Source organism: Tauraco erythrolophus, chromosome 9, assembly GCF_009769465.1.
Source record: "Tauraco erythrolophus isolate bTauEry1 chromosome 9, bTauEry1.pri, whole genome shotgun sequence".
Classification (NCBI taxonomy): Eukaryota; Metazoa; Chordata; class Aves; order Musophagiformes; family Musophagidae; genus Tauraco; species Tauraco erythrolophus.
Window position 1 is genome coordinate 9,914,480 of NC_141473.1, and position 25,114 is coordinate 9,939,593.

Sequence of the window (25,114 nt, forward strand, 5' to 3'; positions counted from 1 at the left end):
AAATAGCTTTACCCATGGTTTGAGCTACAAGACTTGCTCACTGGAATAAAAAAAAAGTGCATTAAGAATATATACAATGTCCTGGAAGCCATATGGACCTTTTCATAGAATTTAGAATTTCATAGAATTTCTAGGTTGGAAAAGATCTTAGAGATCATCCAGTCCAACCCTCCCTAATCTCCCATTAAACCATGTCCCTAAGCAGTTCATCCACCCTTTTCTTAAACACATCCAGGGATGGGGACTCAATCACCTCCCTGGGCAGCCTATTCCAGTGGCTGACAACCCTTTCAGAGAAGAAATTCTTTCTAACATCCAACCTGAACCTCCCCTGACTAAGCTTATACCTATTTCCTCTTGTCCTATCACCCATCACTAATGTAAAGGGCCCTTCCCCCACTTCCCCACCATCCCTTCTCAAGTATTTGTCAAGTATTTGTAGGCTGTAATCAGGTCTCTCCTCAGCCTCCTCTTCTCCAGGCTAAACAGCCCCAACTCCCTCAGCCACTCCTCATAAGTTTTATTTTCCAGACCCTTCACCAGTTTAGTCGCCCTTCTTTGGACCCGCTCCAGGAGCTCCATATTTTCTCAGGCTAAGCAGATAAGGCATTTACATGATGCTACAAAACGACTTTCTTATGTATTACTCATCTGGTCTGTACTTGTTTTGTATCACGACATTACCACAGCATTATATAAACATAATGCTCTGGAAGTGGACGACATGAGAGGCAAAACATGAACTATGAAGAAGTGCATCCAGTAGAAAAGCCCAAGATGACATGTGAGAATCTAACACAAAAGGAATTGACTACAAACGTATGCATAAAGTACGTGCCCATCAATAAGTTTACACAGTCAGCATCCCTCCTCTTCCTTCGACAGGAACAAACTACAGAAAGTTACTACTGAATTCAAACAACATTAAAATACATTACTCTCCACCTTTGAAACCACATTATCCTTTTCCTAGTCTAATGAAGAGTATTGTACTGTAATTAAATAAAATTTCTAAAAACATCTTATGGAACTACTAATACATTCATTCAAAACCAAAAGCTGTTCCAGGAAAGCAAACACTAGAACTAAACTGCAAATGCCGCTAAACTTGTTTCCATTATACAGTACAACCATGATCAATATTCTTTAGAGATGAGCTACAGTAATTTATTAATTTATTAAGGTCTGATGCAAACCTATTAAAGTCAGTAGAAAGGCATGTTTTGGAAAACCCTGAATTACCTACTTTTACTGTAAGATACAAATCTGGGAATGCTGAGCCATACTAGCTTGCTCAGAATTTTTGTCTCAGGAAATACTAATAAACTAAATTACCATACAAAGAGATAGCAGTCATCAGTTATCTGATTTTTCAGCACTGAGACACAGTAGTAACATTTTTTATTTTTCGAATCATATTTTGAAGACTCTTTCTGGTACTTAATTGAAATAAATTTCTGTAGCTTGTACATGTTATTCTGTTTGCCTGTCTGGTGACATTTATGGCACTTGTTGCTTTACGGGAAAAGCATCTTGTAAACACTGGAGGAACCAATGGAAATAGTATCCCTAAACACCATGAGCTTTTAAAACACGTTTTTCTAATTGTAGAACATTCAAACGTCTGTATACCATAAGTGAGACAGGAGTGACCCTGGGAATGCTGTTCCTTGGACAAACGAAACATAGCATTAGGCTACATGATTAAAGGCCAATCACAGCGAACACACAGACTGAGTGAGCGAGGAGCACAAGAAACCCAGTAACCTCAGCAGCGAGAACTGGAGCGCACTGAGATTCAGCTGCTCCTAAGATGATGAAGGAGGACGATTAGAGCAGTGTCCCTGTGCGAAACCTACTAAGATGAGTCATGAAAAGCACCTCTCTCTTGCAAACTAAAGGAATTATTGCCTAAAGGGTTTAGGAATTACTGGCTTCAGGGGAAAGCATTGTGGGATATACAGGTTTTCTTTGTAAATAGTGGGTTGCATGTCTTTTAGATGGTATCACATCTTCTGCCCCTCCTTTAGCATAAAGCCCTTACAGTGCAGTAGCATGGAACGCTCTGAGGCTTTGTAGAACGGGTAATAGTAACATGGATATAGGATACCACTCCCTGCTCCCCTTGTTTATATACAATTCAGTTATCTGCTGCAAGATGTGGACTTAGAAGAAAAAAATAAAGAAAAAAATGGTTCAAACAGATATATTCCCGTTGTCGACTAATAAAGCTGAAACTGTTTTCCTTCAAATACAACAGCTTGAAATTTGGCTACAACTAAATATTTATAGATCCTTTATAGTCCTTTACAGACTTCAGTTTGAAGCTTACGTTAATTTTCCTACTACCTACTATCATCCTTTCCCAATAAGCTTACAGTGGTTCTCAGTGTGTCTACACACAGTAATTAAAAGCTGAAACTTGAAAACAAAAAGGATATGATGCTTAAACACAGATTTATATATGTACATTTAGATAGAAACTATATCTATAATACTATATTTAAACATTACACTCTAGAAAATAAAGTTAGGAATACACAGGCTTTCCCCTACAGCAATACATTAATTAAAAAGTGTTAATAAGAAGACAGATTTGTTGACTTTTTTTTTTTCCCAATACTGGAATACAGGCAGAATTTGATTATCTCATCCCATTGAAAGATATAAATACAATGTCATTCTAGTTGAAAATGAGAGAAAAAAAAATCCATCTGCTGAATGATAAGTTCAAGATAACTGTAACAGTTTGGCTCATTATTCTGAACTTCTGAAACTAACGCTTGTTTTTTTCAGTAAGCAACAGAAAATCTGCCGGCTAGCTGGAACCTGATCTAAGGTTTCCTGGCTACTATCCAAAGTCAAACAAACAAAAAAATTCTGAAAGAGTGAGTTGTACTGAAGTGTAAAAATGATAAATGCCCAAATCAGTTTCTTCACCTTCATCCTTTCAACAGCATTTGCAATCTACGAACAAAGTAGCAAAGCTTTTTCCTTCTTCAAAATGGCATGTGAGAATTGAGAGGCTCCAAAGGAGCTGAAACACTGAATTAGAGAAGTTGCTTAAAAAAACAAACACAAGAAAAATAATAGTTCAGCCCTTGCCTTGCTGACAGGTGAGATAATAACCATTTCTGGTACTACAGAGAACTCGCAGATAGACTGGCATTTCAATGGAAGGAAAAACCACACCAGCCCATACGGTTCCCTTAAAACAAAAGCCTCTCGGGTTCATGACCAACGTTTCAGTCAGCCTCTAAGTAAGAAACAGCAACAACGAATCATACTGGGGATTTACTAACAGGTGTCATGAACAGTGGTGATTGTTTTAGAAAAGACTAAAAATTCTTTCACTACTGTACTTCATAATATATGTGAAAATACTATCTTCAAACTTAAACAAAAATCATCTTCGCAGAACTGATTCTCATGACCAGAGCACACAGCCTAACCCAATCACCACTTAAGCACTGTGGAAACTCTTTTAGTTCAAGTAAAAAACTTGCACCCCCTCCTGAATTCCTGCTACTTACTATGGCAAATTGAAGGAATTTTACTTGGAAAACACTTAGCCACCAAAGGCAGGTAATACAGTTTTAAAGGACTTTACTCAAAGATTAGGTTACCAGTTTTTAAACAAAAGCTCAGAACCTTTAAACATGAATGCAAATAACCCATTATTAAATACACAGTTCTGGTTCAGTGGCCACTATCACCAATCAGAGAACTAGCAGTCCCTTCAAAAGACTATGAATCAGACATCAAGAGTATAATATTCTTCTTAATATTATGTATTTGCAAGACAGAAGTCTTCAGACAAGTCTTTACAGAGAAGTTGTAAAAGTAGGAAAGTGATTCACCCTGCTTGAAATGGTTAACATTTAATTTTTGCAATTTAGATATTCAACCCTTATCTACTACTTACTATACAATGTAAATCAGTATGTATCGGAAAAACTCCAGCATGGTTTTGTGGTTTTTTCTTTATGTGCATACACACATCAGAGAGAGGCACGTTCTTTGTTAGAAATCAGCATGAAATTCTTCTGCAGGAACTTGAACATTTCCCTTCACAGAAATTTTTCCATGAAACTATGCTCTTCATATAAGGCGGTCATATCTAGTTAACCAAAACACTCAGTTTGCATAAAATTAGAGCTGCAACTAGTTTAAGATGTATTTTCAAAATACATGTGCCATAAATGCCATTACAGGAAAATAAGCAAGATGCTTTTTTTACAGCCAGGAGAAAGAAACTATTCATTTTGACACTCTATTAAAACTGAATAAGGGCACAAAAGGAATTTGTAACTATTAGTCCAAACGATCTCTCTATTCTACAGTATGTGCAGTGCAAAGAACTTACAGTAACACCACAAAGTAACACCAGCTCTTTCAAAAGGACTCTAAAAATTGTTGCTCATTGCTTAGAATGGCATACGTCCAATATATTCACAATTGGCAACAGAGTCCAGAGTATTACAATATTATTGCTGCTACTGTAATGAAAAGAAATGAGGTTGTGATGATAAATTTTCACATTAAGCTGCAGGGAAAGCTACTTCATTTTACCAAGTACATTATTTCGTAGCTTTGTCATAAGCTTCAGGAAAATGAAAAACAAAGAAAAGTTGTCAATTCATATTTTCTCCTACAGAATCGGTGGATAGTAAAATAAAGCATGAAACGAGCTGGCTTTGGGTTAGTTGGTTAAAACACATGTATCAGTTTGACCTGAATCAAGCTGCCTTGGTTTGTACTAGCTATCTGTAAAGGCTGACTGAATGAGATTCCTTTCATCATACAGGCACTGCTACCCTTGCTGCAATAGTAGAGGCACACTTTGACAGCCAGGATAGCTACAGATGACAGACAGCTCTTGGGTAACTGAAAAGGAATAATAGTTTCACAGGAAACATCCTTGATTTCTCCAGATAGATGCTGTCCTTGAAGCAACCAGGTATTATCTGTAAAGGAAGAACAAGTTTTATCATTAGGATATTTAACACCATGTCTGAAACCTACAGAAAACATTAATTTTGCCTACAGGACAACATGGACTTTCTTTCCACATGCAACATTAGGGGAAATTTCCTTCCTGATTTTTCCAGTTGTGGAAAAAAAAAAATCTGAAAAGTAATTTACAGCTGCTTCTGTCACGGTCATTTAAAGGTGAAGAGATCCATAGCTTTGCTTCAGAACTACAGTCATACATACAGTACATCTTATTTAAATGCAATGGATCTGCAATTTGTCCTACATGCTCTTCAAAGTGTAAAATTTATTCTGAGATATGCAAGCAAAACCCTTTAATTTAATGGGCTGCTAGACATTTGTATCAGAGGTCTAATACTCCAGGTAAGGTATCTGCCATAAATGCGTAAAACTGGTTAAATTATGGCATTCCCAAAGAGAAGTGTTGGTTTTACGTGTGTTGCTGCAATTCAGCAACACTCAGGCTGACTGTTACAACAGAACTTGAGTTTCACATTTATTTAAATATTTTAAAGTATGTGAAGTGAAAAATGAACTGCATAATAAATGTACCTAGTTCATTGCATTGTACTCTGCATTCTACTGTAAGTGAGACGGATGAAGTGCTCTTTTTGGCATTTTTCAGAAAATACTTAAAAGTTGGCTCTAGAATTTATGAGCTTGAAATGACTTTTTGAGCTCAGGTTGCTTGCATTCTCCAATTTTACTATCACATATATCTTTACTTCAACACTATTTGGAGATTCTGTAGGCCAGAAAGTGTGCCGATTCTCCTGGAAATAGTCTATTTTTACTCCAAAAGCACAAACTGGGATGAGAAACTACTTTAAATCATGAGGCATATAAACAAATTGCAGTGTCTGCACAGTATTTGTTGATTGTTTTCAAAAGCAATCAATTTAATTAAGCTACCACACGGACACTTTGAAAGCTGGCCAACAAAAGACAAGTCAGAAGATGAGGACATGTTTACTTTCAGATCAGTTTAACTGCATCTGCAAGCAGGGATAACTATTATCAACTATTTAACATTGTAAAATCCAATATGGCATGTAAATTCAGCCAGAGAACAATTACTAAAAATTAGTAGAATTTTAAAATCTAGCAGCATTTCTAAAAATAAAAGTTTTCCAATGCAGTGCAACAACTAAGTGAACATAGCTGAAATAAAAATGTTCTCTTTATTGCTTTCAAAAAATCTGTTGAAGGCGCAAACGATGCAATTTCAACATCAAAAACTTGACACGGAAACTAAACAAAATGACATTCTAGGCTCTTTTCTAAAAAACTGTTTAGCAACTCATTAAAAAGCTTTCCTTTCTCTATACCAGCTTAGTGGGCATCTTGTTCACTTCCTCCAAGAGGTAACACCCTGTACTGTGCAACAACTACTTTAGGGTGCCAAGAGTTTAACAGAAAATGTATTGATAAAGTCAGAAATGTCTCTCAGAGTCCGAATGCTACGTGTCCTCCCTCCACCTGCAAGAACACTAGTTTATAGTAGCAGTTTTACTCAGGCACACAGCACCTACTCTAGGATACTGTTGAGAAGTATTGACACTCAAGTGAGATAAAAAATTCTCTCTGAGAGTGTAAAGGTATTAAAGCAAATGAGTCACACCCGAGTAACCCAATAACCAGGCAAAACTGTCTCAATCGACAAAGAATGTGAAAAATTATGGGTTAATTTGTATATTGGTTTTCACACAGCACTTCCAAGGGCACCGACAGATTCTCCCTTTTGAGTAGAGCGAGACCATTGGAAAGGACTGTTTCTGAACACCCACTAATGATCAGCCTGTGCAAAAAGGCATTTCAGACAACCTTGCTGGTTTTGTACTGAAGAGAATTTTAGGGAACACTCACACAGTCTATTCTACCAGTTATGTTATGGGCACAGTAATCTCCAGCGTAAGGATGCCAACGGTGGCTAGAATTAAACCACTGCAGTCACACATCATGTGCATGTTTCACGTGCTCTTTCAGAACACTTAAATGTTGAGAGAGATTAATTTAGGCTCAGGAAAGTGCCGTAACATTAAATAGTATTTCCATTATTCCAATATAATAATAATATTCCCATTTCACAGTAACCAAGCTACACAGTGACTGAAAGAGTTGACAATGGTCACACAGGAAGTCAGCAAAAGAACTTGCAAGAAGTGTCAACCATTTCTGCTGCCTTGATATACCATAATTTACTTCTTACATAAGAAAGTGTGCCTTATTATAGAAACGTTCAAGCAGAAATATAAAACATGAATTATAACAAAGTAGGTTCAAAGTAGTTAGGTATAAAAGTACATCAAATACTTCTTGGAAGAGACAAAAGCAAAAAAACCCAAATCTCTTTCAGGAATATGCTTCAGCTTCTTGGTGAGCTTTCTCCCAGAAACAGATGTTAGGGCTGGGATAAGCTGTTCATAGAGACAGAGTGGAGAGGGCAAGCATCTAAGGAGCAAAAAGCTTGACTGTTCTGGGATCAGTACTTTTGCAAGCCCTTACTGGCAGCTTGTTCTGAGAAAGTAAAAAAAAAAAAAATAATGCAGTATGTATTAATTCAAGCAAAAAGCAGCCTATCAAGTGTGGGTTTTTTTAATCTTCTGACTACAACCGTTAAATGTATCAACTCTAAATAACATGTATTGCATCACAAAGTCAAATGGGAACACAGGGACATTTTGATTCACCAGACTGAAATCCCTTGTATTGCTGGCACGTCACGTCATGATATAACCCACCCTGTCTCTTACCTACTCCTGTCCAACTGATAAAACGATGCAAGCACTTTACCTTCTGCTGTGATAAACCAGGTATTGGGTGCTTCTTCATTCAGTTTTGAATCTGGAGGAAGAGTCAACTTTAATAAAAACTGAACCATCTGGCCAGGAGCTACAGTAAGTGAAGGAAGTTGAACATTTGGTGCAGATTTAGGCAGTTTTGGCAGGTTTATTTTATCCATTTGCACAGGCACGTTATCTGGAACATCACATGCTTCTGGATTCAGGATAGGCAACTATCAGTAGAAACCAAACAAAATATTTATTTTTATTTGTACTGAAAGCAAATAGGCTTTCACAATACAATCGCAGTTTCAAAGCTGACATAACCTAGGAAAACTAACACATGATAATATGGCTATTGGACTAAAACTTTCTGACGGAGTCCAACAATACTACAGTGACAAAGAAAAAGGGGAAAGACAAAATTATTTTTGTAAATGAAAAAGGTAAAACTGATTAATCCAAATAAAAATAATATTTGCTGTTAAAATCATAAAATCTGCAACTACTTTAGAGTATCCACTACTTAAGAGTATCTTTTAATTTAACATTTTAACAATTGCATTATATTTTACTTTAAATAAAATTCATATGCATTTTCTTCCAATCTGGTGGCAAGCCGCATGCTTTGGTAATAAAATTAAAAATAAAAATAAAAAAGATTTTAACCATGCAGATTGCACAGTAAAGTAAAGGATAATTTCCCAGAAAAGCCATCAACATGTTATATGATAGGAAAATTTAAACACACATTAAGATTGTGTACTATTAAATGCAAGAAACATACAAGAAGACAGGTGGAACATTATGGCATATATATATGTATATACATATGAAACATAAAGACATAGTGCCATTGTAAGATGGACAGCAGCACAAATTTGTTTTGCCTTCATGTTTATAAGCAAATACAGCAGTGCTCAATTATGACAGTGGTTTTGATTTGACAACTTGGAAGCCTGCTATGAATCTCGCTTTAAGTCACTGACCTCCCAAAATCATCTCTTACCCCAGTTAGCAAGTGTTCATGAAATACTCTTCATAATGAAAAACTGGGCTGTATTTTTTAATAACTCGTGTTTCTGTATTGTTCTTTCCTAGAGGATCATCACTTTCTGTTGTGATGGCAGAATTTGCCTTTCCAAAGACTAAGGCTTTCAACAACTGTGCTAACAGGCAATGTTTATTTGCCAGATCATCGGAAAACATTCTGTGACTATAGCTACTGTATTCAAAAAGTTTATTAGCTATATGATTTTAATATCACTTGCCAAAGTCTGTAATAGTAATTTATATCAAGAAACACCACTATCAGCCTGTTTAATAAGTATTACTTGCCATGGAAAGAATTTTTGTTTCCAAATCCAGCACTTTAATCTGATGATTATTTGTGTCTGCAACATACATCAAGCGGCCATTTTCTTCAACACACAAACCTCCTGGTTCATTAAAAGTCGACTGTGTAAAGCTGGAACCAGTAACATTGCTTGCTTCTCCTGTGCCTGCCAGGGTAGCACAGTTCTTCATCTTGGGATCTACAACCTTAATCTAACATAAACAAAGACACAAAAAAAATTCTCTGAAAAAAATCCACCAGGATTTAGAAGTTCTGCATTATCTTATGCCCCACGTTTTCAGAAGCATGCACTAACTTTGAGTACCTTAGCTGTCCTAGAAGCTAAGTTATCATACTTTACCAAATGACATCTGCCATCTTCCCGCCCACCCCATTGTCTGCTGGACTTTACTTCTTCCTTTGGTCTTCATTCAGAATTCTCTTTCAGAATTTCGAAGGCACCTACCCCTCTGGTATAAAAGTATGTCGAATGGTTTGTTTCTCTATGTTTGTTGCCCTTCTGGAAATGTTTGTAAAATAGTAAGAGCACAACAAAACTGGCAAGCTAACTTCTATATAATTTTTTTTCTAAAAATAGGTAAGGTTTTTTTTTCCTTGAAGTAATAGCAAAAAAGTTTATAGCGTTTTATACAATACCTGAAAGAAAATTTCATTTGCCACATAAATTTCAATAAGCATATAGTGTTATAAACTTTATTCTTCAAATTAAACAAAATTGCTTTTCTTTTAATGCATTTAATCAATGTACAGTTAACAATCCTCTAGACCTGAAGGCTTATACAACATCACATAAGAACAATAATACAAAACAATCTCTCTTATCTCAGACTTCCACAGAGACAACCCACAATACTTCTCAAAACTTGGGTGGCTTTTTTAAGGGAAAAGCAAGTCCTCTTGTTCTCACAGTTTTATCAAACCTGCAGTACTCCTGACTAAGCACTCCTAGCTCTTTTGCTCGTGATCGGCGTCTTCAGAAAGATATAAAGAAAGGGTCTTTAGTCTGAACTTTAACTTGGCACTTCAAATTCACCTTCCCAGGGGACCACCATATCAACACAGCAGCATATGACAGCAAAACAATGGTAAAGAGAAGGACCCATAAGGGAAGGAAGGAAAGAAAAAGAACTCACAAAGGAACTTGTATAATTTGTTTCCTCAGTTTAACTGAACCACGGACAATCTTTGTATGTTCCTAAAATAACCCTTTGCAGTAGTGAAAATTGTGAAGCCAGTATACAACAGGCTACTATATGCTTACCTTATGATTATAGGAATCTGCCACATAGAGTAGCTTTCTTTTCTTGTCCCATGTTACTCCTAAGGGATGCTGTAGCTTTGCATTTATGCCGGCTCCATCCACATCACCAAAGGCAAACAGATTCTGAAAAAGTATTTTATTGAATTAATACATTTGATTATTCAATGTTGACATCAATTTAAATGATTGTACTTAAATGGAAATTCACTGACTTAAAAAAAATTATAAAAAAATCAAGAAAACTGCAAAACAAGGATACTGAAAACTGGGAAGTGTGGATACTAACCATGGAAATGGAAAGTCTCACATTTAAGTTATCAATATGAATCTAGCTGGCTTTAATGACCACACAATGGTGAATCAAATCTGCTATTTTAAAAAATAAGTGAAATTTTTATGTGAGGAACAACAATCTGCACTACAACCTGACCGTCACAACTGGCACACATTTGCATTCCAAGCAGTGAAGTTAAGAAATTGATGGCCACAGAAACTGATTTACCCTCTCACCCCAAAAGTGGTTCCTCCAGGTCAGGCTTGAGGAATATTAGTAGGGCAGTGTGGGGAAGTTTGAAGTGATTACCAATGGATCTCTCTCTCCTCCTACAAGGTGCTTCACTGCTCCGTCTTTCAGAGAGACAGTTCGCAAAGTGCTGCTCTCACTATCCGCTACAAAAAGGCAGTTCCATGGTTCCTCGGAAGCCAGAGAGAGACCCGAAGGCTGTGCAAAGCCTGCCTTATGGGGATACGCGTTGTTTCTGTTCTCTTCATTTCCACTCCCAGCGAACCGAAGGCAGACTCCTTTCTTTAAATCACTAACAGAAAATAGTACCCAAGTTCAAGAATGAGTTTGAAATACTTCAGACATTATGCATAAACAGAAGCTACAGGACAAGCACCTGTGAGTTACAAAACCAACTATACTGCAGCACAAGGAATTACTCAGTGCCTTTGTGCTAACTTTTATTTCACCTCAGTTTATCATTCATCACTAGATAATTCAGGAAATGCAATGAAAAGTAACATTCAGTTATATGAATGTACCTTATCAAGTCATAGTTTTATAGCAAAAGCAGCATCTTTCATTTCATCTCACTGATGAGGAAGAAAGCAGGCAGACTCTAAAGGACATATGCCTTTTAAGTCTGAACAGAAGCAGCAAGCATTGAGCCAAGCACAGGTTGAGAAAAATTACTTTTAGTATAATTTGATTATCTCTCTCTTTGGGGTTTTAAAGCTGTTTATCAAGACAAACAACAATTTCGCATGTCTCATTACAGCTGCTTACCTTCCCTTTGGTAGTTTTCCACTTTCCAACATCAGGGCCCATACCTGATGAGTGCCTGCCATTGCTATCCATAAAACATCCTGGGTCCCTGAAACTTTAAAAAATGGATATATAACCACAGATAAAAAAAAAAAAAATCTTTGGAAATGTTTTATAAAACAAAGAAATCAACACACCAACCCTACCATCCCCCCTACTCCAGCTCACCTTCTGCCATGGGGAAAAGAAACAAACCATCAAAAAACAGAGAAAAGGGGAGGGGGGGGGGGGACAGAGAGAGAGAGAGAGAGGGAGAGAGAGACTGTCTTTCATCTAGCAAGTACTCTGCTATTTTTTTTCTGTACTCCTCCCAAGAATATAAAAAATGTGCTTTCAAAATCCCTACCTGGTAAAGGCAATACTTCAAATGAGATTTGCTCTTTGCAACACTTTGTATTTGGTCCATGTTTTTGATTCATACTGACCAAGAAATATGTATATATCTTTGCTAGGCATAGGGTTTGGATAGGTAGGGGCGGGTGGGTTTTTTTTTACCAAGCTAGTGACAAAATTAGATATTCCAAAAAACTACAGGCAATTGTATACAGGTTTTGAGAGAAATAAAAATAGCAGTACCTTAGTTACATTAGGTGCAGAGTACATAATGTTTTTAAGATCAGGGTAACTGATGCTTGGATGTCAGGTATATTTACGCTCTAGAGAGCAACAACTGCTGTTTATTCAAAGATCAGGTGTGATGTGGGCAGTTACTAATTTCCCCCTGCACTAACCATCCAGTTTCCAAGTTGTACTCTCTATGCACATGTACGTGTGGTATCACAAATGTGTTATCTCAGAGCATAAAACTGCTGTTCACCAACCCAAATCTGTAAAATTACAAAAGGTTTGCCCAGATAATACTTCACAAATAAAATGATACAAAAAGAAAGAGAAAAACATTTAAGTGCTCTATAGCTTTAAATATATCACATTACAGTATAACAAAGAATGCACAGACAAACAAATCCAAAAGAAATTTACTTATCTTGGTCTTTTCTGAAAATTTTAAGGACTAGAAAGCTGACATTTAAAACCTGCACTGAAATGGGGACACTATTATCTTTCTAACACTGTGCTAGCCTATACACATTGTATACAACTGTCCCATCTAGTCAGAGACAACATTAAGATGTTTTTCTGAATGAACATATCAGGTATTGGAATAACTATCAGTCAGTCAACAGAAAAAAAACTTTAAATTGCTCACAGAAACTTTTTATTCACATGAACTTATAAAGCACTACTCATCTCACAGCTTTTTCTGCAAACAATCTAATGGATACTGCCCCCCTCCCCTGCTTTTCAAGTTTCAGAATAAAAGCAATTATATCCAAAATGCTTGCAAGCATTTTAAACCTGAGAAGTTAGCCCAAATCAATCTTTCTAAAATGAAATTACTACTATTCCCCTAACTGAGATCCTGCTGTTCTTCTAATCCTAAACCTTTCTTACATTACACACTTGCAAGAGGTGGGGAAAAGAGCATCCTTTCATCTCCAGAATCAATTTCCTCATACTGTGAGCCCTCTTCAGAATCGTACTGGTATGATTTTAATGCAGTTTATTTTCAGCCTTTTTTGTTTCTCGGATCAAGACACATGCTTCCAAGACTGTGACCAAAGGAACTCTGCTGACTCTCTCCTGCACGTCCACGCGGCTCCATGTTTTGATGCAAACTAGAGCTCCGAGAATAAAAGTCAAACTTCCAAAGCACCTAAAAACTTTCTGTTGAGCAGGAAGGCTTGCAAAATGAGTTGGAAAACACACGTTTTATGAGTCACCAGAGATGTTCCCACAGTACTGGCAATGCCAAAAACACCCCAATTAAAAAAACTCACAACACTACAGAATCACCTTGGATTGGAGCTTGTTACTAAGAGATTTAAATAGAGAAAATTCATTTCACTACTTCCTATATCACACATGTTCAACTTCAGGACTTTATGTTTCCATGATGTGTATCTTGTTCTTCTCAGATGCTACTGTTCTGAGTACCCCAGAATGAACAATGCTAAAATCACAGGTCAATTCAGAAAGTGAGCTTTTTATCTTGCTATGCTGTGCAGTTCATTCTAAGGGATCTCAAAAAGTGATTCGTTAATTATTTAATATTAACTTTATCCACCAGTGAAATGAAGGAGTAAGACTAGAACTGAGCACTTTAGAAAAATTTATTCCATTCTTCATCTACCCAATACTCTAATTCCACCCACTGAAAACTCCCTTGTGACAGCTGTATGTTGAAAAATGGAAAAAGTTTCTTACTCTAATTCTGCACACTGAAAGGCTTACCAAACATGAGACGTAGGAAAAAGTATCAATATTAATATCAAATTTTACTGAATATATAAGATCAACAGAGAGATCTTTTCTTCAACTAGAGAACAAGACAGGAAAAATAAGTAAGAGCTCCATAACCATCATAAATTTTAATGCAACTTAAATATTTTCTAGTGAATGGCAATTAGAATAAAGAGAATGGATGCCTGCATGGAAACAGCACAAACATACTGAATTGTCAAAAATATGTCAGAACTTTAATAAAAAAAAGTATACAAAACCAGAAAAGTAAAACCAATGCCTATAGTGGCACAGCTAAGGTATTTTATCACACAACGGTCCTGGCACTGCAGAGTTTAATGCTTTATGTTCTGAAGCAAAAGATAGAAAAACCTCATCTTAGAGGACAGAGCAGTTTAAGGACATGTCACCATTGTCATCCTTGTACTGTTCTCGTAGGAGCAGGGAGAACCAGCATGCTAAAATTATGGTAACGCCATCATTATCATAACTCCTTATCATCCTTGAATGGAAAGAATTTATTTTTAAAGAATTTATTATAAAACAACATAAAAGAACAAAGCAATTCTTTCACATTTATTCAATTAAGCACCACATTCCAACCTGTCTTGAGCTGTTTTAAAAATCCAGTGTAGTTTCTCCTTATTAGGGTACTCGCTTTCTTATCTTTAGTGCTGCCTGTATCAAAGCACAGCATGGCTTGCAAATGGGATGCACTTATGTTATGAAGATGCACTAACAATGAACTAGAGCTTTGGATGCACTGGTGTTCCACATTATACAACGCTTCAGTTATTATATGACGATCCAGTTCCTGATCTGCCTCTGCTATGCATCTGTGTTTTAAGAATTTACAGTCCTGTTTATACACATACGCAACTTTAAACAGTCCAGTAATACTGGGAGTCAATCTGAACACACAGAAAAGACTTTATTCTGTACCAGTCAACAGCCACATCTGTTTGAAGAGATTCCATTCCCAGGACTACTCACACTTCCACCTTCCCTGTTTGAGGACTGCATGCTTTCCTCCAATCTGGGAATTAAAAGCTTAGGAATCAAAGGTATATTTTGCGGCTGGCATCACTGACATTTTCTAAATAGACTGAAGTTTGAAAATATTATTTTTGTCTACTAATTTTATCTTTAAAAAAAGCAGTACCAAGGAAAAAGCCTGTTGGTACATTCATTCTCCGTAAAAACACAAGAGGCAAAGAGGGGTATAGAACATGCCCTCTGGTTTACAGATAGGCACACTGTCTATGTGCACATGTGAATCTCTTAATTCATAGAATTAATTAATTCATAGAATTCAGTGGAAGTTTAGCAAATTAAATCCAAATCTGACTGACAGAACAACTGGAAAACCATTGTTCTTCTTCAGTGAGACAAAGAGAGCAAAGCCCCAAAGGAATGCTTTAGCACTGTAAGTCTGGACTGTTACAAGAACACGTCATTCTTTTTGGAGGAGCAAAAATTAATTTTCTTTTTTTTCCCTGTGCTGCCTGACACTCCTTCACATAGTGCTGCATCACTCAAAGAGCATAACCCTTTACGAAACAAAATGCTTCTGGAATGTTTCTCCTTAGTTAACATACCTGCCCTCTCATCAAGGGAAGTCCTTGGACATAGATACCAAGAGGATGTCACACAATGCGAGATAATAGAGAGCTAAAACCGATGACTATCATGAAATATTTTCTCTTTCTTTCCCAAGTTTTCTAACTCAGGCCTTCTGACTGTAATGGCAGTAAATACTTAAAAAAAATCTAAAGTAGAAGAGCTAGCATTTGTTAACATGAAAGAACTAATTTAGATTATTTAGTGTTGGGATATATCACTATAACTACAGAAAAAGCTAAGTCTCGTTATGTGTTTTATTCATTCCTATTTAAGCACAGCAAATACATACACTTGAGGGTACTTCAGCACTGCAGTCTACCCTGACCCTCAACACCCACATTCCATATTCAAAACCACTTTCAGCATCAAATGATAATAGTAAAAGCTATGTTTTTAACAAATGCAGTGTGTCTGGAACAAAGAGAATGAGAAATCATCATTCCAGGTACAAACACAAATAATTTTTTATAGAGGGCATCTCAAGTCATGGCTTTGAAAAGGTTACTAAGTTTGACACCTGTTAAGATGGTAACTCTGCTAATCCAAATGTTTCTTTTTACTGCAGAAAGTCATCGTCATCATCATCATCATCCATTTCGTCAAGATGTAGAGAAGTCCAATTTACTGGAAAATTAGTCTGTCAAACTAAATCGTGTGGGATTACTGTTGGATATTCAGTCATAACTCTTTTATACATCCTTACGCTAAGAATTTAGTCTTTGTATGATTCTGTCAAAGGCACATTTATACTAAGTTACTAATGTAAATATCTTATTTCTTGACCTGTTTCTATAGTGAACATGTGAAATATCAGTAAGTTTTGTTGCTCTTATTATTCAGCAATACCATAAACTCCTTAATCTCTTAGTTTTGGCTTGGAATACAGAATCAGAGTATTCAGTCAATAGTTTAACTGTGGTCCTGTAGAGCTAAAGTCTACTGGGCTGATCACACAAAAAGCTACTAATTCTGAAAGTTTATCCCTCCTCGGTTTTCTCTCAAATGTTTAAAAGAAAAACAGAAATCCCAGTTCAGAGGTAGGAATGAAAGCTGCTTAGGGGTGACAGAACCCAGACATAACACTCTCAGACATTTGAAAACTTCAGTTAAATCTATTTGTCCCTCTCTGTGATTCTGCCAACAGCACGAAGCTGGCTGACCCACTCAGACAATACACAGAAGACGACAGCGTGCTCCAGAAGCCCTCCCAAAGCAAGACAGAGTAACGACCTGCTTCACTGCAGTTCTTCACTGTAACTTCTTAATGTCGTATTTCTCAAGAGACTTTTTCTCCTTAAACAGGTCTTACACAAGAACTAAACCCCATAATAAGTCTTCCACTTCAGCCTTATCTTTAAGAAGTTACTTTTTCTTTGAAATTTCAAATATTTTAAATAAAAATAATTACCATTTACAAGTACATTAGGATCTAGCTCAAGAAGAGATGACACACAATGCTGTTTGTGTCAATGATGTCTCGTAACATTATCTTCTGAACTTGTATGATGGCAGATGTAGTTCAAAGCTCAATGAGGTATCTCTGAGTTTTTCCTTTGCATAGGAAACTGCTATAAAGAGATGAGGAGGCCTTTTGTATTTCAGGTAAATCTACATTGGTGTATCATGGAGTTGTATTACATATGCAACACATGTTTAGAGTAATTCAAATTTTGAGTTGTCCAGAAAAATGATTCCTAATTAATCCCTGATGATCACAAAAGCAACTCTTATTTTCAGCTATTACCACGGAAAATTCCTTACACAGGACAGTGAAGGCTAGAGTCTCAATGCCAGAACAAGACCAGACTAGAAGGAAAAAGAAAAGAGATGTGCAGAAAGCATACTTTAAAGATACAGACAGTTTAGACATAAACAGTTCATGTATGGCCTGAGCTCATCCATGAAGTGCTAATTGCTTATTGCTGAAGTGATTATTGCTTTATTTTTTTTGTAAAATTAGTAATTCAGAAAAAAAAAAAGTGTTTCCTCTGGAATGCAGTGGTACTAAATAATCCTCTAGTAGAAACATGGGGAGAAAAAAAAAAAAATCTTACATACTTTTGCCTTTTAAGGGCTATAAAAATTGTACCAGTATGATAAGGTACTGTACTTTCATTTAAATAATATCTATGTAAAACCTAAATTGACGTAAAAATTTCCAACTAGTTTACTGAAAGCATGGTCAATACTGTACTTGGGAGTTTCTATAAATAGATTACAATCATGCAATTTAAGACCAGATTTTGGAATGTGAAACACACAGTTATGTCACCAAGCACTGGTCATTGCCCTGTTCCTTCCAGCAAGAATGCAGCTATCAAGAACATTTCACGCTCAGATCAACTGTGTGTTTAAGTATCACTTGCTTTCAACACCCACTGAATAAAAATAGAAGGAGAGAACAGAGAAAGCTAAAAAAACCACACAGCAATTTAATAATGTATTTTTAAGCTGCTGGCCCTCTCCCTGTATTTCCTGCACAATTTATGTCAATGCAAATTTCAGCACCAACTTCAACAAAACCAGAATTTAATCCATGGAGTTCATTCAAGAATTTCAAAGGTGGAGGGTAAAACACAAGCTCAGTGGCCACAATTAAAGAAATAAAAGAGATGAAAAGGAAGATTACTGTCTTCCTGAATCCTAGTACGGGTTTTATCTCTATTAACTCCCCTGCCTTAAAGAGAGACATTTGTGCCATCTTTCTTTTAAATGGTATTTCACAGCCACTTAACCTCTCTGCCTCAGACTTCAGCATCTATATAAAACCGGAAAACAAAAGCCTATTATCTCACAGAAATACCATAAGGATGCTTAAAAGCATTCTACTTAGTAGCATCTATTCTGAATATTAACTTATCTGCGCCTTCATAAACTTTTTTTCTCAATATTTTTATTTCACAACAAACTTTACATTAAAATTTTAAAATGCAAACAATGAAGTTTGATCAGTACATACTCTAAACTGTATGTAGCAGTAATCTCAAGAAATATAAGTGATACAGAAAAAAAAGTTTTTCTTAAGACATAAACTTTCCCTTTAAGACTGAAAAAGGTCAAACCTTTCCCTTCGAGACTCTGAAAAACGTCAGCATAAGCTGTTAAATACTATCTAGTGTAGTACATAAACAGCTTAATCATTTAAACTTCTTTTTATCTCACTTTCATGGTCTGGATAGCATGGCTTTGGACGTTGAAAGGAAACACAAAAGCATCACATTTAAAAACTATAAAATCCTTAAATCTATCTTCTGAAAAGCAAAAATGCTTTTTGTACAGAGTAAAGCTACACAGATCTAAGGAAAATGGGAGAGTAAGACATTATTTCCCATACACCATGCCAGTTAACACAAAAGTCAAATTTATGAATTTCGTAATAATGAACCGAAGTTGTTGAAATGTACGTTACCTCCTGCAACTTGCACAGAGATACATATAAGCATATGTAAAAAGCAGGCACTGCTGCGCGGATGCGAACAAAAGTAATTCTTGAAACACTCCCCAATGACTTCATCCAGCCAAATGGATGAATAAACACCATCATACCAGTTTTAATATACTGACAACAGAGTATCTACTTATAGGACAGCACACTGAGCAGACACCAGCAGAAGGCTGGGTCTCTGCCCAGGACAGGGAAGACTTCCTACAGACCTGTGCTTCGCATGCACTTACTGAGTAACAAAGGCACCCTGCCACAGCCTGGACAGTGACACAAGGCCGACCAGGCTCAGGCCATTTGCAGTAACAATACAACTTTGACAAACTCCGCTGCAGTGTTGACACACAATTTTGATGTCTGGCAAGAAACTTAAAGAAGCAATCACTGCAGCTCATGATCACCCCTGTGCTGCACGACAAATGCACTGCAGACTACAAGACACTCGCCTGGCTCCTCACGCTCTGGGACGGACTCCTGTCAGTACTGTACTCCATATATCCCTCTGTTCCGACAACTCTCTTTGGTTATAGTTCTAGAGAGTTTTACGTAGCTATTAGAGTAATTTACATTTTTCCTAGCTTACTTTACTCACAGAAAACTGTATAAATAAATCTTAAAAAGAAACTGAAAGCACACTCTTCTCCCTACCTCCCACCTTATCTATTTGGCCTATTACTCTCTCAAAGAAGGTATTTAAATTGGTTTAATGCATTCTTAATTGACAGGTTATATTATATTTTGTAGAGATATAAAAAGACAACTAACCAGTAGGTTCTAATTGAATATGAAAAAAATCCATACTGGTCTGAACAGAGTGCATTCAGAAGATCTGGTTCTTATGTAAATGCTTCTAAAAATTCAGCAGTCAGTGTTGAACAGTGCGGATGACTAATACCCTACAGGTGACTAATTAAGTGATTACTATATTCACGTTGATAACAATCATATCAAATAACATTTAACAAGCAGAGCTCTCAAAAATAAAAAGCATCAACAGATATTCAACTATTGGCAGAAACAGAAGAAAGCATCATGAAAAATGAAAAGTAAAATTATGGGATATTTTGAATAGTTCTGTTAACAAGCTTAAGTTTCTGAAGCGCTGATGAGTTACTAGCCTCCTCCTTTGCTCATCTGCGAAACAGCTCTGCAATAGCATCACACCAAGATCAGCTTGCTGGTTCAAGATACCTTGGACAATATACCACCAAGTCACACAACAGTCTGCCAGTTCACAAAAAGAAAATCAGATTGGATAAAATTCAGCAAAACTCATGCCTTCATTAATAGCAACCCACATCCGGTGAGATTCTCTTTCAGGTACTCCTCGTTTCTCTCGCAAGTAGGATTCCATATGCTTAACACAGACTGCAAGGATCATAGACAAAGCGTTTCAAAAAAGTGCCTTCTATTTTTTCATAGAAGGTATGTTACTAGAAGCGTTAAATCTAAAAATTGATGTTGGTTCCTTATTTAAGTCATCAAAGCTGCAGGTGGTGCACTGCCTATACTGACAATGTATTTGTACCAGAAGACTTCCATACAACCAGCACTTACGAACTAGCCCTCTGTTCCCTTAAACTTAATTTGAGTGTGTCTTCCTCCCATGTAACTGATCCAAGATTATATCAAACGCTTCCAGGTCAGTAAAACGTTCCAATTTACTAATCTGGCAAAGCACCTCTAATTTAAAGGTATCAGACATATCATTCTACTTCCTCACCCCATTCATCTGCACGTTCAAGAAATCCCAATATTGGAAATCAATTTTTATGCCTGAAATACTGATGTAAGTGTTTTACACTACATTAAAGCATTGTTCTGACATTGTTAAGATCCTGACATCTGCAACTTCTAAATTATATTGAAATGGAAGCATGAGAAAATAAGAGTATCAACTCGCAGTTAGTAAACGGAAGTTATGCGATGTCAAGCTCAGGTGTGTGTTAAGTGAATCAGGAAAGCAAGCTAGCTAAATTCTCAGAAGCTGATTCTTATATCTTATTATGGAAAGATTTTATTTTCACCCCCTGATGCTTGCAAGGTTTCTTCTGAGGTATTCCTCTCCTGTCTGATTGACTCTATCATGATCTTGAGTTTAACGATTTTACATCACCTAAACAGGAATAAACAGAGCTCCTCAACTAAAAGTATTTTTATTTCCTAAACTCAAATATTTACAAATAGTCAGGCATGTCTGTATAGTCAAGGAAAGGAACTTCTGGACAATACCCACTTCCTGTAAAATGTAGCTGCTTCTTAAGTGATCCTGGCATAAAGCACTGGCCTAACAAAAGCAACCACAATTTCCTTCTGTATTTGGACCCAGTAACTATATAACTTACTACAAAAGAATTTTTCTTCACCTCAAGTAACAGTTCACATTTTTTCAGGATCCAAAGCAGAACTGCAGTTATCACTTGTAAATGAAACCACTGTTTTTTAGGCTCAGTTGTAAAACAAGTCTTTACTTTTTCACATCTCAGATTATTACCAAAACAGGAAAACATTTAGCAAATGGTCATGTATGGGTAAACATGAGATGTTAAAAGCTCAACTGATTCGATACCTGAATTGCCGATGACCACATCCCATGGAGAGCTGATAGGTTGCTCTTCACCTTTTGCTCCACCTTCCTTATCAACACCTTGTATCCCAATGCCTGCTACAGTGGTCACCATCTCTAATTCCAGGTCAATCTACAAGAAGCAAAATTATATACATTGAAGGCACAACATTAACTTGAATGAAGTTACAGATAATGTGAGTTGGATGTCAAAACCAGAGTTTCTCCTGACAAATGAAAAACAAAACCTAACAAATTTCAGGTATTTGTTTATGTAGCAAAATAATTAATCCTACCACAATGCTTGCTGATCTGGGGGCAGAAAGGAGGGAGCAGTGGACAGCAGGAAAACCATGTGCCTGGAACTCTCTTCCACATGCAATAAAAAAATAACACTGCTCTGTCAAAGTGCGCTCAGAAGTTGTAGTAGGAAGCATGAAAACTTTCTAGAGGAATACTCAGATGGACAACGGATGTGGATGTTTTATGTCATATTCTTATAGAAGTTTAAAATAAAAATTGAGAAACTGTACAGTATCTCCCATGTCTATATAAAATAATCTGTACAAATCAAATTATTTTTGCAGTTTATTTCATGTCCTGGAGCAAAAAATGTTTTTATTTTATTTCAATTCTGCAGCCTAAATCTCTTTAGTTTTCCTTCCTCTTTTGCTTATTTTCTAAGTGACCTCCAATACCTCTCATAAGTTTAACGTGATGTCATGTAAAAATGGAGTCTTTCACATATAACATCTTCTATCATTTGTAGCAGTAAATGCATTGTTTTTGCAATGCCCATTGTCTGCACAAACATTTGAACACATGTCCTGTAGCTGCTGTATTATTTTAATTCTTGGATACCCTCATGGCATTTTTAGATGAAAGGAACAGTTAATTATCACGAGAAATACTGAAGCAGTATGATCCAGATTTTCAGATGTCTCTCTGCTGTCTTTGCTACCTGCGACACTTAATTTCCTGTGGTCACCAGGCTACAGTCAGAAATACTGATAACAGAAGGAACCTGGAACAACCTACTTATTTTTAGTATCAATGTTTCTTTGCCAACAGGGAGCCTTGGTCCTTTCCAGAATAAAACCTGGTAGCCAACTACAATGAATCTACTTAACAGTACAAACACAGCCCAAATTGAGTAAGGATGTACCTCCTCTGATCATAAATCAGACGTATTGGTGAGGATCTGAGTACAAGACCTCCTGAGATGCATAGAATACTTTTAATAATAAGGTAATATTATATTGCTTCAACAAACTTCTGATTATTCTAAATTTGACCTAACCAAATGTAAGATCCAGTGACAATATATACAAAAAGTGACATTTCTATCTGCTAAAACTTGCAAGTGTTCAATAAAAAAAAATCCACACGTAGACAATTCTGAAATTAAAGCAGTTACCTGTACTTTGGAGATCCGAACAGCTAACAAAAGTTTAGGTATTCACTGAACCATAGTAGTACAATAACTTTAGATAAGAATCTGATACTACTGGCAGTGAAACAAAAGCAATTTTTGCTTCCAGTACTAAGAATAGATGTTTCTCATAACAGGAAAGTAAGAGTCACTAGAAAAAAAAAAATCAGCTATGCTTGAACGAGTAGCGTATATCATCCTCATTTGAAAGAAAGCACAAGAGCGTATGTGGTCCTTTAAAAAACAAACTGCGCAAAGCATTTGTTTGTAAGATATTGAGTCAAACTTCCTTCCTGATATTAAGGGTATTTGGAGAGTGATTAATTCAGTGTAAATTTTCACCTGTGTAAGTAGAATAAGGTATATAAGAGATTAAATTTCGAACTTCCTTATGGAAAATTTACCTTTCTAATTAGGTGATTTTCGGTATCAGCTACATAAATAACATTATTTTTTATAGCGATCCCCTGTGGTGAGTTGAAAGCTGCCTCTGAAAATCGTCCATCTCTCCTTCCACTCTTTGGACCTATAAATGAAACAAAGCCAACTCAAAAGTAATTTTAGAAAAAAACAACCTGAAAGTGCATACATTCAAACCTGCAAGAGAATTACGCATTCTAAGAGATGCTTTCACAGCACCTTGTAAAGTTTACATCATTCATATTCTGTGTCATCTCATTTTAGTCACTGTGCTATGTAATTACAACAGCCTGGTCTATTAAGTTTTGAACTCGTTATCCACAAGTTCTCTGCTTCTTTAAGCTCATCTCCCAAAGAGAAGTCTCAATAGGGGTCTAAATTGCTCCTGTTCCCTGGCACTAAAGGACAACAGCAACAACAGAAGACAGAAATGAAAAAAACATCTTTTTTATTCCCGGCTGCATCGAAGTAAGCCAGCAGGAAAAACTTGAAATTCCAAAGCTCAATTCCATTTCAGTGGTTTAGATGTTGGTGTAATCACAAATGAAACTACTATTTGTTTAGCATCATTTTCTCATTAATAATAACAATTAGGAAAAAGACGACACGGAACTAATTACACAAAAGAACAACGACAACGGTGGAATGAGTGTTCTGCACAGAACAATCTAGAAATAGAAAGCAACATGACCTGAACATAACAGTACAAAGGTAAGCATCATATTTCAGAGGCAGTAACATTTAAAGTACATGAGCAGTATGTGTCAGCAGAAGACATTTAGATATACGAGTTACGTGTACGTATACGTATCATGATTTATGATGCAAATACAGTAATTACAACCTCTGTACCTGCCCACATTTATTACTGTATTACCAACCTCGTCACATTACTTTCTGCCCACTGAATCACTCAACTGAGTCACCCAAATCCACAATCCTACTGTCAGAAGACAACGTAGATCTTAACAGACATGAAGCACTGAGGTAGGTGCTGGTGTTGCCAGATTCCCGAAGCTCCCCTTGGAAGCGTCAGGGTGCACCTTCTCAGGGAAGGGAATAGCACAGAGTGCCACAGGAAGGAGGGGTACCAGTTCAGAGGTCAGGACACTTCCCTTTGAACTGCTTAGATTAATGACTATCTCAGATTACTAAAGGGTACCTGGTCGGCAGAAACTTCATCTCACATCTCAAAGAGCAACCAAATTCTCTCACTTTTGTCATAAAAAATCCTGTTTGTGCTTCGCATAGAAGAAGTGTATTAAGACTAGTGCCTTTATCAGGTTAACGTGGATAATTAGTCTGTCTATCCAATGCACTGTTACTTCAACTAGCAAGAGATTTTCTTCCTTTCTTTGAACAGCAGTACCACGGGTGTTTTTATGAGGTTTGCAGGATTCTGCTGTGCAACAGGTGTTAGTTAATACCAGACTAAGTAACACAGGACACATCAGCCTAGAGGTCCTTATTCTGAGACATAAATGAACCACTGTTTTCAATGATTTGGGGATTCAACCACTTCCTAAATCTGTCTATTACGGTTGCTCATAGATGGATTGTCCTAACAGCTATGTACTTGGTGCATTAAGATATAATTTGACCACTGT

General features: G+C 36.6%; 1 protein-coding gene across 2 annotated transcripts in view; it reads right to left on the minus strand.

The window, feature by feature from the left end:
* Positions 1 to 1,661: 1,661 nt before the first annotated feature.
* The window catches only part of NHLRC2 (NHL repeat containing 2), a 33,039-nt gene continuing 9,586 nt past the window's right edge, over positions 1,662 to 25,114 (minus strand). For both annotated transcript variants that reach the window (XM_086616390.1, XM_086616391.1), the window contains 8 exons: positions 23,492 to 23,613; positions 21,659 to 21,788; positions 11,685 to 11,778; positions 10,980 to 11,211; positions 10,397 to 10,519; positions 9,117 to 9,326; positions 7,789 to 8,011; positions 1,662 to 4,967 (listed from right to left, as the gene is read on the minus strand). In XM_086616390.1, coding sequence (XP_086472516.1) covers positions 4,711 to 4,967; positions 7,789 to 8,011; positions 9,117 to 9,326; positions 10,397 to 10,519; positions 10,980 to 11,211; positions 11,685 to 11,778; positions 21,659 to 21,788; positions 23,492 to 23,613 — 1,391 coding nt within the window. In that variant the 3' untranslated portion in view covers positions 1,662 to 4,710. The remainder of the gene's footprint in view (positions 4,968 to 7,788; positions 8,012 to 9,116; positions 9,327 to 10,396; positions 10,520 to 10,979; positions 11,212 to 11,684; positions 11,779 to 21,658; positions 21,789 to 23,491; positions 23,614 to 25,114) is intronic.